The sequence below is a fragment of the Sinocyclocheilus anshuiensis genome, unplaced genomic scaffold (assembly GCF_001515605.1).
Source record: "Sinocyclocheilus anshuiensis isolate Anshui unplaced genomic scaffold, SAMN03320099.WGS_v1.1 scaffold72, whole genome shotgun sequence".
Classification (NCBI taxonomy): Eukaryota; Metazoa; Chordata; class Actinopteri; order Cypriniformes; family Cyprinidae; genus Sinocyclocheilus; species Sinocyclocheilus anshuiensis.
The window spans coordinates 1,564,363-1,578,323 of record NW_015554073.1 but is presented as its reverse complement, the minus strand read 5'-3'; the positions used below and the strand labels follow the sequence as shown (position 1 = coordinate 1,578,323).

Genomic DNA, 13,961 nt, shown 5'->3' with positions numbered 1-13,961 from the left:
GTTGTTGAAGCCCTAAGACTGGCAAGAGCGGCTTCCAAATCTTCTATACTTATTTTGCTAGATCTGTCTGCTGCTTTTGATACGATGAACCACCAGATTCTCCTGTCAACCCTATTGGAAAATGACATCTCAGGAACCGGATGCCAGTGGTTTGAGTCTTACCGCTCAGATAGGTCCTTCAAGGTATCTTGGAGAGGTGAGGTGTCCAAGTCGCAATATCTTGCTACTGGGGTGCCTCAGGGCTCAATTCTTGGACCACTTCTCTTCTCTGTCTACATGGCATCATTAGGTTCTGTCATTCAGAAACATAGCTTTTCATACCACTGCTATGCTGATGACACTCAACTCTACCTCTCATTCCATCCTGATGATCCGACGATAGCTGCTCACATCTCAGCATGTCTAACAGACATTTTTTGCTGGATGAAGGACTATCACCTTCAACTCAACCTTGCCAAGACAGTACTGCTTGTGATTCCATCAAACCTATCATTTCATCACAATTTCACCATCCAGTTAGGCACATCAACCATAACTCCTTCAAAAACAGCCAGAAACCTTGTAGTTATGCTTGATGATCAGCTGACTTTCTCAGACCACATTGCTAAAACTGCCCGGTCCTGCAGATTTGCTTTATTCACATCAAGAAGATCAGGCCCTTTCTTTCGGAACATGCTTCACAACTCTTTGTTCAAGCTCTTGTTCTGTCCAGGCTGGACTACACATCTCTTCCATCTTTATTTGACCCTCTAACTCTAGCACTCTCTATTCTAATTCTATTCTTTATAAAAAAACTTTCCCCTTTTAGACTTGCACTCTATTACTTCTTTTTATTTTTATACAATTATAATTCTGACTTCTGATTAGCAAAAGCAAAAAAGGCCTCTAACACTAGCTTGCTCTATTCTTTTTCTATTCTATCTGTTTTCCTTTTATTTATTATGAGATTTAAAAAAAAAAACCTTGCTACGTGTACTGCATTAAGCTAACTGAGACTTGTTATAGCACTTGCATATCATTGCTCTTTTGTTGATGTTGATTGCTTCCATTGTCCTCATTTGTAAGTCGCTTTGGATAAAAGCGTCTGCTAAATGTCTAAATGTAAAATAAAAAGATTCACTGTCGGAATAAAAAAAAAAAAAATTATATATATTTCAATTATTTACATTCCTTTATTTTCAATGAGTAAAACACACAACTCCTTAAATTTGAATTTTTATAAAAAAAATAAAAAATAGGCCTGAGCTTAAAATATTTTTCTTTGTGCAGTTACACTTAAAAGTGTGTATAGTATATTATCACAATATCACAGATCAGCATTTCGCCATTGCAAATGCATAATATACAATGCAATGTATAATCAGAACTGAGATACTACTGTACTTCTGTTTAATGCATCTTTATTAAGTACTCTGAGAATGTATTTCCACTAATCTTCAGTATGAGAAGTGCAAATCAAATGCAGTGTTAACTGTTTCACTTCCAACAGCAGAAAAGTGTAACAACAGATTTTAGGCACAATATTGCTATCAGAAATTCTTAGTACTATTTGCACACATTTTCAGTCAAAGAAGGGGTTTAGTCTTTGTAAACTACATTATTTGTGGTGATTCTTCAGTTAATAACGCATTTAGTCTTAACCAACACATTTGAACACACATAGTTTTGAAATCTATGAACCTGACTAGCACAAGAGGGTCTGGCTGCAGACTTGCACTTGCATTCTCAGACGTGCACTCTCAGACACTTGCGCTTCCGCAATGGACATCACTTGCAGTCTTTTTTTATCTTGTATTTTGTTCTATTTATTGATTACTTTTTGTCTGAATCTCTCAACATTTTTCAACAGTAGCCAGGTGGTGAAGACAATAAAAAAGAAACTAAATTACAATGTCACTTGCACTCTCCGCTACCTGCGACGTCACTTGCAATCGACACAAATCGTGCGTGTTGCCAATGGAGACAAGACGCTGTGGTGGTGATTAAACGATTAAAACTAATTTAGTCTACTATAACGTACATGGTCCTGCAAGAAAAAGACAAGACCCGCAAATCCGTGGCCACAGAACAGCAGAATATGAACGCAATGCACAAAGTCTCTCATTAAGCGTTTTCCTCCTGTAGAAAAACAAACACTTAATATGGCTTAATGTATTAAGATACATTAAGTGCAATTAAAAGATCAAATTCGATATATAGTTATTATTTAATGTACTACAAGCAGTTGGCCATGAACACAATGCGCAAACTTTCACTTGTCCTCCCATACAGCAAAACGCTTAATGTGGCATAATAACGGATGATAAAGACAATTCAGTAGCCTATATGTGTTGTTGTTGACTCAAAGTATATACAGACCAGCAAATATGAACATGCATTATGAAATTCATTAAGTGATATTAAAAGGATTAACTCCGTACAGGTAAGCAGACGAGCCCAGAACGCAATGCGTTAAATTGCACGTTAAAACTTTTCCTCTCATAGAAAATCATTATAAATAAAACACGTAATGTAGCTTAATGGACAAAGACAATGATATAAAAGAGCTGTAGACAGTTTATTCTATATGGAAAAACGCTTAACGCGAAACTTTGCGTGTTGCGTTTATTCTGGGCTCACCTGCTTGCCTGTACATATTAGTTATGTATATTTCAATAATGAAGAGGAGCATATTGAGTTTGGTCTTTATCATCTTAGTCCATTATGCCACGTTTTGTGGTATGGGAGGAAATACTACATACATATTCATAATATTAATAAACTGTATATTGAATTTGATATCTTAATAGCATCTTAATACATTAAGCCATGTTAAGTGTTTATGTTTTTCTACGGGAGGAAAACACAGCGAGAGACTTTGCGCATTGCGTTCATAATCTGCTGTTCTGTGGCCACGGATTTGCGGGTCTTGTCTTTTTCTCCTACAGATGACTTGCAGGACCCTGTACGTTACGGTACTAAATTAGTTTTAATCGTTTAAGCACCACAGCGTCTTGTCTCCATTGGCAACATGCACGATTTGTGTCGATTGCAAGTGACGTGACCAGCATAAGAACTGGAGCATGGGAACAGGATAACTGAAGATGACTCTGGATTAATTTAAAATATATAAACACACACACATTGTTACTGTTGCAGCAGAACTAACAATCTGCTAGTTGCAACTTTACAGTTAGCATTTCAAAGCACAAGTGAATAAGAATGGCCAAAACAGCTCCCTCCTGTGGATGTAAGCATACCTTTTGCATGTTTTCTTTCCAAGAGAAAATACTTGATGGTAATTTATTTTCTAAAGAGTTGTCGATTTTGAAATAATAAAGAACAGGTGACTTAAATTCTTAAATCTTTGAGATTTCAGGTTGTGATGCCCACCATTACCTCACTGATGTCCCACAGTTTCTTGGCCACCTCCTCATCTGTGGCCTTAGCTAATAGCAGCTCTTCATGACAGTTAGCAAAGCACTTCCCCTGAACACCCTCCACATCCGGAGAGCAGGCCAGATAGATAGAAGTCTGCGCACCTTCCTCAGGGGACTTGAAGAAGGCCCGTGAAGCCAGGTTAAATAGTGGCTTCACCAGCAGTGGGATGTGGACATGCCTGCCCAGGTTAGTCTGCACAATCCCTGGGGTGAGAGCATTTACTGTCACTCCGGTCTCCTCGAGTCGGTGCGAGAGCTCCAGAGTGAATAGAAGATTGGCTAGTTTACTCCGTGCATAGGCAAAAGCTTTATCATAGCTCTGCTCGCTGTTCAGGTCATCAAAGTTTATTTCACCGTACTTGTAGAGCTTGGAGGACAGTACAATTATCCGGCTAGGAGCAGAGCGTTTGAGGAGATCCAGCAGGAGGTTAGTGAGCAGGAAGTGACCCAGATGATTGACGGCGAACTGAATCTCGAATCCATCTTCTGATTTGGTGTATGGACACTGGTAGATTCCAGCATTGTTGATCAGGATGTCAATCCTTGACTCTTCCTGTTTGAGATACAACAGATATGGCAAATTGTAAAAAGTTAATAACAAAAAGTTATTTCTGAACACAAGAGTTGAGAAGATGAAAAAAAACACACAACCCTAGAAATCAATGAAACTTGATTCTACGCTAATTTAGATACACTTCTCTTCTATTGATTGTCTATTCTTTTTTTTATACACAAGATTTTAAATAATGGGCCATAGATAAAACAGTAGTAACAGCAATACACAATGAAATCTTTAAACTCTTACATACACCCCCCCCCATTTTTAATGTAGTAAAATAAAAACTTTACATACACAATAGTACAATGTTTGTATACTGATTACAAAATATATCTACAACAAGAGATTATTAACTATGCCCGTTTTCCCCCATAGTATTGTTTAGATACACAATTTTTCAAAAGGATTTTTTTAAGCTTGCCAATGAATTCCACTCGAAAAAGGTTTCATGCGCGCGCAGCCACGTGCTCTTCCCAAACTTCTCTAGCGTGATATCATTCACATAAAAGCACGTGACGTTCGCGCACAATTGTTTGGCTGTTGGTATTGTGCACTTGTTCTTAGTTGAAAACAATTAGACCAAAACGTGCTACGCGTGCCCTATATTTACTGGAGCGTTCTAAATATCTGAAATGAGAAACAAATGCTCTGTGCTTGGTTTGGTGTAACGGTAGTACCTTCATTATCTCTTCGCAAAAAATACGGACAGATTTAAGCGACGCCAGGTCCAAGAGTTTGATCACTAGCTCCCCTTGCTCTGTTCCGGCCTCCTGCTGGATCTCCTGGGCTGCTTTCTCCGCCCGTTCTCGGTCCCTACATGCCATGATCACTCGGCCCTGACACCGCAGCAGCTCCGCAGCCGTGGCTTTTCCAATGCCACTGTTTGCCCCGGTCACGATAATAGTTTTGCCCCGCAACATATCGAGGCCTTCATCCAAATGTTTAGAATGGGGTATAGCTTGACTGTTGATCCTTCTGGGGCCATCAACAACGTCCAGTTCATGAGCAGGTTTGTAGGCGTAAACAATCACACATGTGGGAAGTAACCGGAATGTTATTGAACTACATTACCCAGAATTCATAGCGGGGTATGTCGCAACGCATGTGTATTGCTTTTTGGTTATATACAGGTGCATCTCAATAAATTAGAATGTCGTGGAAAAGTTCAAATGTGAGCCAAAATCATCACAATTAAAAGAACCAAAGACTTAAACTACTTCAGTCTGTGTGTATTGAATTTATTTAATACACGAGTTTCACAATTTGAGTTGAATTACTGAAATAAATGAACTTTTCCACGACATTCTAATTTATTGAGATGCACCTGTACAAGCAATGAAAGCTCAAATCACATGTGTCCGCAGTAATAGATGAACAGGGATTACAGTTTGATATAAATTAATAACCTATAAAAAACCCTTGAAATTGCCTTTTCATTAACAATAGACATGAAGTTAAAATATCCTTTAGTAAAGAGCAATATGTTTAAAGAGAGAATAACCACTTGTGTATGATTTTTTATATTTGTATTATATTTTGCTAATTAGTTGCCATATAAGGACTACAACATTTGTCTAATTTGTCAAGTACATAAACTCCTAAACCTCTTCTCCTAAACCTATGTTTGTATTCAAATCTGTGTTTTAGGACTACAAACTAAATAGCTCTAGATAAACCACAAACCAAATAAGATCACTCATTTATGTTATCATCATAATGAATAAATCCAGTGTTTAACAGTCAACAACACATTTTTGTTTTGTGGACAAAACTAAATTAAACATGCATACACCTCATGGTAAACACACAGGGATAATACATTGTAAATACAATATATCAGTTTCTTCACACTCTTATCCTTATTTCAGTGTTTTAGTTCATTTATTATTGTGGCAAGGTCTGTCAGGAACACTGGTGGTGGACAACACACACATCAGTGAAGGAAACTGCCTGAGGATTGAGTCTGAATATCGAAGTACAGCAGTGAAGAAGTTACAACAAAACATCTAAATGTAGGTAAACATCTGCTAAATTTACCTTGAAGAATAACATCTTGCAATATAAATAAAATACCGATAGTTGCAATGTATGGACCCTGAGGGTGAACGTGATTTGACCAAGTACAACATGTTCCTGGATCAACATCCTTGTTGATCCTGGAACATCATTCCAATCAACCAATCAGAATTGAGATAACTTTTCAGGAAATGTCAGTTTTAGACTTACAATCAGGATTAGGCGCTTCTACACCCTTGTTAATCAGCTATCATTTCCCTCTGATTTTAGGAAAAAATTATGGGTTAGGTTTAGGGATGGGGATTGGGTTAAGTCTGTATTTTTGGACAGTAATGTTGATCCAGGATCAACAAAAGATGTTGATCCAGGAACATGTCTGTCTTGGCAAAATCACGGCGACCGTTCCCTGAGATAGAATTAAATATTCTAAATGAAACTCTTGATTAAACATCTTAAAAAATCATAGTGATCAAGGCATAAATATTGGTAAATGCATCTAATTGCACATTATTCTCTTTGAAAAAGAAAGGGCTGCAGCATGTAGTTTAACCTTACAGTGCTGACGCATTAGTACAGTACATAATATACTAGATAATTTTGAGCACCGTAGCTTCTTTGTATTTATATTTCCAGCAATTCATTTAACTTAAACTATCTGTATAGATCAAGGTTCAAAACTCTCTGATGCAACCAAATAAATAAATACAATTACCTTTAACTTGCAGAGACTTTCATGCATGTGCTTCACTTCCCTGCTCATTATTAATATAAGTAAACATTTAATTTTAGCTGTTGTATAGATCAAATGTAAGACACTGAATAGGTGTTGAGGTACCTAAAGAATTGGGACATTTGCATTTGATAATCAAATCTTTTCATTTTTTTTCTGCATCACTTGTATCTATGCGTTTCCCCTTATGATACTTCTGTCCAATCCCATAGGGCACATGAGCGGCGATCGTACCAAGCTCCTGGGCACCCTCGATGTGAAACATCTGATCATCAAAGAAGATGTGAGGCCTGATCTTCTGTAAGAGAGGCCCCTTAGGAGCCCCAGCCAAAAAGAGGGCCTCATCTACCTCCAACCCCCAGCTCCGTAGGGTCTTCAGAACGCGGGCCCCAGCACTGGCAGCACTTCGAGCTGTGACGAGGTAAGTGCGAATAGGGCAGCTGTTTCTTTGGTTTTTTGCATAGAACTTTCGCTGGAGTTTACCCAGTGCTTCCAGGAAACATTTCAGGGGGCCCTAAAAGAGGATGATGCAATGCCAAATTAAGGATAAAAGGGACATTGCATGCTCCAAACACGACATGATGGAAAAAATATTAGTAACAGTATTAATAATGAACATTAGTAGTTATGTTACCCAGTCTTAGTTTACCTGAGCAAGAGGCTTGTTCTCAAACTCTTTCTCGTGCCTAAAGAAAGTGTCCAATCCGTGTTCCTTTACAATAATCTCAGACTCGTCGGAAAACAAAACTGCATCTCCATCGAAGGCTACACGCAATTGCGTGTCACTGAGCTCATTCTCACTGTCGCAGGCGAACATTGTAGCAGCTGCTATTCCTGTGAAAATGGCCACTTAAAGCAAAATTAGCTTCATGTTCAGCTAATTTAAAGACTTTAAAGTTTTTCTTCTTCAGTGAAATGAAAATCACATTTAGATCACAATGCATACATTTTTTTAAATACCTTCTTCGATAGCTTCTTGTACCTTCTTTGAATCTTTGGACAGGTAGAGGTTGGTCATATAGGCCTTTAGGTAACCAATTGGACTCTCACCACCCGTCATGCAAAATCTCTCTATAGTTAGATCTGCAGAGAGAGAATTTATGTAATTATTGTTTGTATAGTATGTAGAATGCAGTACATATGCATTTGCGTGCTGCAAACCTTATGAAAAAATTATGTAAATCATTGTAGCGGTCTTTATCCAAATTTTGATTTGTGTGCCTGCACAGACTTTTTTCCTATTTTTTTTTTCTTGGTGCATGTTGGTCTATGTCTGTGTAGAATAAAGATCTTTTAAAGAATGAAATGATGATCGCTATCAAAGGCTAAATTGTAGGCTAGTAAATGTTATTACCATAGTAATTGATGCTGTTGATGAGGCGAACTCCGACCTGGGCGTGATTATTAGTCATCAGCACAATATCAAACAGCTCCTCGCTGTCTGGGTATAGTTCTCTCAAACGAGCATTTACATTCATCAGGGCCTGTCGATTAGAAAAACACAGTAAATACTAAAGGCATGGCCCTTGATATCTAAGGATATCCACGTTAGGCAATACTGATGTGATTAATGGTAGATTAGTGTAACAATATATGATATTTTTTAACCATAAACAGTGGGCAGGACACAATAATGCTGTTATGTTTGAGTCTTGATTTTTAGTGTTTGAGTCCTGCCCTGCAATAAAAAGGACTAAAGTCCATCCATGAACAAAAGTGAAAGGACAGATTTGTTTTCCATGTTTCTCTACAAATTTTCCCATAGATTTGCATCAGTGCAAATTTAATTGGCCCTAACTGGCCCAACCAGCTTATCAGACGTGTGTCAGGTTCATACTGGAGTACCTGTGCTAGGGGTTGTCAGTGTTGGTTGGTTGATTTGTTCATTCATTCTTTCTTTTTTCTTTCTTACTATTTGTGCCAAAATTAAGAGCTGTCAGTGCTAATAAACAATTTCTATACATATACACTATTCTTGTGTGACACCAAATAAAGGAGTTAGATCAAAGGTAATCAAATGATATTACCTAAAAGGTTTTATCTACATGGTTATATTACTGAATACAGTTTTTAGTCATGTCATTTGTAATCAATACCAAAGGAGATTTCAGGAGTAATATACCTAGATGATGTGATCTGAGGTGTGTTGCGAGGTGCTGCTATAGAGTGCATCAGTCGGGTTCTGAACATAAAAAAATCCAATTCATTTTTTCCATAGGGGAATTGATTTTGAATGATAATCTAAAAAGCCTGACCTACTGAGAGCTATGAGGTTGTAAATTGATGCTATATGCATGCGATGGTATATGTATGCATAGCTTTTAAATAATCTTGTTTAACAGTAGTATTCCTGCATGGTGAAAAGCTATATTACTCATGATTCTGCAAAAAATCTACCCAATTCATTGTATTGAAACAAACAAATCATGACAAAAGAACTATTCAGAGTAAAAAGTTTTTATATTTCTCCATCATTTTTAATTTGATTGTCCTTCACAATGCGGGATAGAAGCGATAAAGCTGTACACATACTTCAAACCAAAGTCTTCAAATAACAACTTAAAAAAATAATAATAATAATAATGGGAAAAATACTGAAAAGGTGGGGTGGCCACCATTGCACTCTATATACAATTGTCCAGTTGCATTACCTGTGGCATCAGGTTCCTGACAGGTGCTGATGGAGGTAGGGTGAGTGTTATCATCAGACAGCGTTCAGATCGTTTTGGAATATAGTAGTTCCATTATTTTACATATCGTTTGAAAAATCATTTTGTAGTTCTTAAACCTGTTGTTACCTTAACGAAAGGAAACGAGACCCCTGAGGTAAAAGGCTGGTCCTCGAGCTCCAGCTGGTGCGCGACGTACCTCTCCAGCCCCTCCTCTACAAACACCTTCCTCTCCTTCACCATGTTAAACAGCGTTCGCGAGGACACCGCAATGGTTACAGCGTTGCTGGGGTTGGGCTGCAAATTAAAAGCAAGCAAATGTTTACAACAGCTGTAGACGACAGCCAAGCTGCTCTATGTGGTCAGTTACCTGTAGCTATGTGCAGCGCTGCTGTACGCACCATCGATTCTGCAAGCGAAGAACGCGACACGCTAGAACGCGCTCGCTTTCAGTGTAGACAGCTATCTTTGGTATAATATAAGCTTTTTCTAGCATTATTGCTAGCATTGTAGATTGGGAGACGCTGCTGTCATTCACAGTTATTGTACACAAACAATCTCTTACCGGACGGGGCTTCTTCGTTGTTTTCGCGTTGTCAAATAATGCTTTGACAGCTGCCCAGTCTTTTTCTTCGCTGTTGTCGGAGTTGGACTGTCCTCCTCTCTCAGTGCCTTCAGGTTTGCTCATAATGTTATGGTGGCAGACTGGCAGGGAGACTGTTGTGTCCTACGTCCTTTGCTGCGGTAGTTGAGTTCCTCTCAGCAGCAACACGACCCAGTGACGTCACAAGCCCTGGGCACGTGTCTGACTTATCGATTCAAAAAGCTACATATATAAATAACTAATTAATTAAATATTTACATCGCTCCAATTTCTCATAATGCTCTAAAAGTGTCATTGTAAATGTACTTCACTACATCATTTAAATGTAACATTTTTTTTTGTCTGGAGACAGATGTACTTCTAGTTACCATGTGTTGACATATCACAAATAGCCTAAATATAAAATAAGATAAAGGTTAGATGCTCATTAATCTGGAGCTATAATTGTGTAGAATTAGTTTATAATTACAGTATAGTAAACAATAACCCGCCTTTTACTTCTTATTTATATCTACTATTTGCCCCAATTAAATGACACATCTTGGTTTAAAAAACAAACAAACAAAAAAAAAACTTGTCCTCAGAGTAAAGGTTAAAAATACCTTCTTTATATGATTAAAAAAAGGAGAGAAAATAGTGTCTTCATATTCTCTGTTCATTAATAGGAAGAATCCTGGACAAAGAAAAAGCCATTTAGAAAATGATTTATTGATTCATTTCACCATTAAAATATAATCACCAGCTCAACAATACCTTAAAATCAGTATTTGCCTTAATTTAATTTACACTAAGCCTTAACAAGACTGGAAATAATGACCAAATTGATCCTTCCTGACATTATAGATCATGTTGCAGAAGAAAGTATGGTTCTGTATGGTATTCTCACCCCTTTACAAATAAGATCAGGCTTTATTCTCACTCATTGCTCACACCAATAAGGTACATGGGCACCAATAACCCTATATTGAAGGGCTCCATTAACATGTGACATCTGGTCATCAAGGAATATATGAAGTTTGAGTGCTTTCAGCACAGGCTCTTATGGGCACCACTCAGAAAGAATGCCTCATTTATCTCCAGATTGTTCCCCCGAAGAGTATTTAGGGCTCTGATCCCAGGACTACTTGTGCCACGTGATGTTACCAAGTAGGTACGGATTGGACTATTTTGCTTTTTTTTTTTTTTAATTGAACAGCTCCTGGAGAAGTGCCAATGCTTTGAATAAGTCTCTTAGAGGGCCCTACAGTATAATGTGACACAAACATGTTATTGTTTTTTTTTCTTTTTAGAGAGAGATATTTATTGCAGTTAAGACATATAACAATTTATTTTTGACCTAATATCTGTGTATAACGTGTGGCATGAATTTGATTACCACAGACAATTTCAAGTCACAATGTGTGTAGAGTAGAAGCACTTTTACGGTTAAAAATCTGTTAAAAGTTATAGAAGTAACATTTCTGTTGTATTTTATACTGTAAATATTATGTATATTATTATATAGTATATTATGTATACTCCATGCACCTAATGGGCAGTTTCTCACTGCAGCACTGGATTTATGTAGTGAGTTTAACTTTTTTTTTTGCTTCATTCCACAGATTTTTCTCAAAATTAGCTTAGAAGATGTGGAAAAGTCTGCAGTTCAGTCTTAAGCCCTGTTCACACCAAGGACGATAACTATAAAGATAACGATAAAGATAAAGTTCTAAAAATGGTTTTCAATATTAAAGGGGTCCTATTATGCTCTTTTACAAAGTCTTGATTTTGTTTTGGGGGTGTACTAGAACAGGCTCTCATACTAGGTTGTTCGAAAAACACATTATTTTTTCACATATTTTACATTATTACAACACCTCTCTCCCCAGTCTGGCACGAACGGCTCGAATAGTTCCTGTATCAAATGAAGGCCCGCCTTCTGAAATACGAAATGTGCTGTGATTGGTTAGCTGGGCCAGTGTGTGTTGTGATTGGCAGCACTCGGCGCCTGGTCGGGAAATGCCATTCCCCTTACCATAGCCGCCTGCAAGCTTCAGTGTAAATATTCCGTCAAAATGTCGGATTGTCTCCGACATAGTGATAACACTTGTTGCCTTCTCTAGTGCAGCTCAACCAGGTCTCGTCCCATTCGTCGATATTTGTGATATCACAAATCCCGGAAAATATGCGTTGTAGTCTAAACTAGTCGTTCATGTAGTTTTTGAAAAGTGATTTCTGTTAAATAAAATATCTCTTTTTGAAGTGGACTTTGAACTTTGTAACTTTGCAGATATTTTTTTATGCTCAAACAGCAACATTACAGACTAACTAAAGTTGAAAAAGTGAAAAAGCATAATAGGACCCCTTTAAAGATTAGCAGAGTCCACACCACAACTATGACGATTAAGGCACAGAGAAACCATATCGTTGGAATCACTTTTAGAAAAATATTTTTTCCAGCTGATGAATGATAAAAAACATTGACAGCCAATCCATCCTGCTATAACGAGCTCGAGAATTTAAAGGTGACATATCATGAAAATCTGACTTTTCCAGGTTTTAAGTGCTATAATCAGGTCCCCGGTGCATCTACCAACCAAGGAAACATGAAAAATATTAACCCAGTGACTTTGTTTCGGTCAGCCTTTTTCTGCAAGCATCTGAGAAACCAAGCGCGTCTGATTTCGCTCCCTTGGTGACGTGGCAAAGGGATCTCATTATAATATTACCGCCCCTTAATCCTTAAATGCATGAATGTTTCGCCAAGCATTATTACATATTCGGGTCTTTAGCGACCCGGACCTATATATACAGCACGGATTGATGTCTAGCTGCTGCAATAGCAAAAAACTCTCTTGATATTTTAAGAACAATCACAGAAGAATAAAATAAAGCATATTTCGTTACCTTTTGAAACTTAAAAGGGTTCAATTTGAGCAGATGATTTTACCATCGCTGTCATCGTCAGAGAGCACTTCCACAGTACATTCAGCATCTGGCTCATATTCACGATATCAGCCATATTCTCAAAACTATCCTTTTCAATGACTTCCTATTCAATATTTTGATCACTGGCAGCTTATTCACCACATCCAGCATCAAATGACAGTGACATTTATATTTCATTGTGTATAGTAATTGCTCTGCAGTAAAGCCATTCAAACCACTTCAATTTTTGCTGATGATATTCGTTTGTTTTATGCCTGCAGTAATTATGAGGGAAACGTCATGTCATCATTGCGTATCAAACAGTGCCACCTTGAGGAAAAAAAGATGCATTGCACATATTGAGTCATCAGATATGTAAATATAGTTGCGCAGGAAAAAATACTTACACATTTACATACCTCGGGTCTCTAGCGACCCTATACACTTTTTTACAAAAAATTAATCCTCAAACTGGCATTCTTTTATATTTTACTATTTTTTTCTTGTTATATTGTTTATAATTAATAGATTGAGGAATACTAAGAAAGTTGATGTCTAACTTAAAAAAATGGAGGGAGAGGGTAGAGAATGATGTCCCGAGGTATGCATTTAAGGGTTAATCTGTAAATTTACACCCACAGCGCCGTCATTTGATTTCACAAGCGACAATGGTGTACTAGTTCTAATGCCATGGCGAAAGTTTGAGCAAAACATGCTAACTGTTCTGTCTTTGGCTGCACAGACGAGCACAGAACACTATTTAGAGTCCCAGCTTCAGAGGAGACAAGAGAGCAGTGGATTTATTGATTTATTTACTGTATATTGCTGCTGCCACACAGATCTAAAATAAACATGCGATTTATTTCCCAGCTGTTTACCTTCACAGACATAACCAACTGTTTTTGTAACTCGTGTGTTTTTAATGTAAACTTGTGTGTGAATGAGAACTTAGTTTAGTACTCGCATGCTGTGAAAGCCCCTTTCTGTCCGTGTGCACTCTTAAAAAATAAAGATGCCATAGAAGAACCTTTTTGTCTAAATGGGTCCATAAAGAACC

At 37.6% G+C, this 13,961-nt stretch overlaps 2 protein-coding genes and 1 long non-coding RNA gene across 3 annotated transcripts in view; all 3 read right to left on the bottom strand.

Moving 5' to 3' along the window:
- Positions 1–6,135, bottom strand: part of LOC107668818 (uncharacterized) — a 16,556-nt gene extending 10,421 nt beyond the window's left edge. The window contains exon 1 of the long non-coding RNA XR_001631927.1: positions 5,909–6,135. This is a non-coding gene — a long non-coding RNA (uncharacterized LOC107668818). The remainder of the gene's footprint in view (positions 1–5,908) is intronic.
- Positions 2,993–5,039, bottom strand: LOC107668816 (retinol dehydrogenase 14-like). The gene is made up of 2 exons (XM_016460813.1): positions 4,656–5,039; positions 2,993–3,972 (listed from the first exon to the last, which is right to left on the bottom strand). Exons 1-2 carry the CDS (start codon positions 4,896–4,898, stop codon positions 3,355–3,357), a joined length of 861 nt encoding a protein of 286 aa, XP_016316299.1. The 5' UTR covers positions 4,899–5,039; the 3' UTR covers positions 2,993–3,354.
- A 212-nt stretch (positions 6,136–6,347) lies between the features above and the next one.
- LOC107668815 (cytosolic 5'-nucleotidase 1A-like) lies at positions 6,348–10,150 on the bottom strand. The gene is made up of 6 exons (XM_016460812.1): positions 9,959–10,150; positions 9,523–9,690; positions 8,079–8,208; positions 7,685–7,807; positions 7,374–7,558; positions 6,348–7,238 (listed from the first exon to the last, which is right to left on the bottom strand). The coding sequence occupies exons 1-6, from the start codon at positions 10,079–10,081 to the stop codon at positions 6,870–6,872; spliced, it is 1,098 nt and encodes a 365-aa protein (XP_016316298.1). The 5' UTR covers positions 10,082–10,150; the 3' UTR covers positions 6,348–6,869.
- Between the last annotated feature and the right edge of the window lie 3,811 nt (positions 10,151–13,961).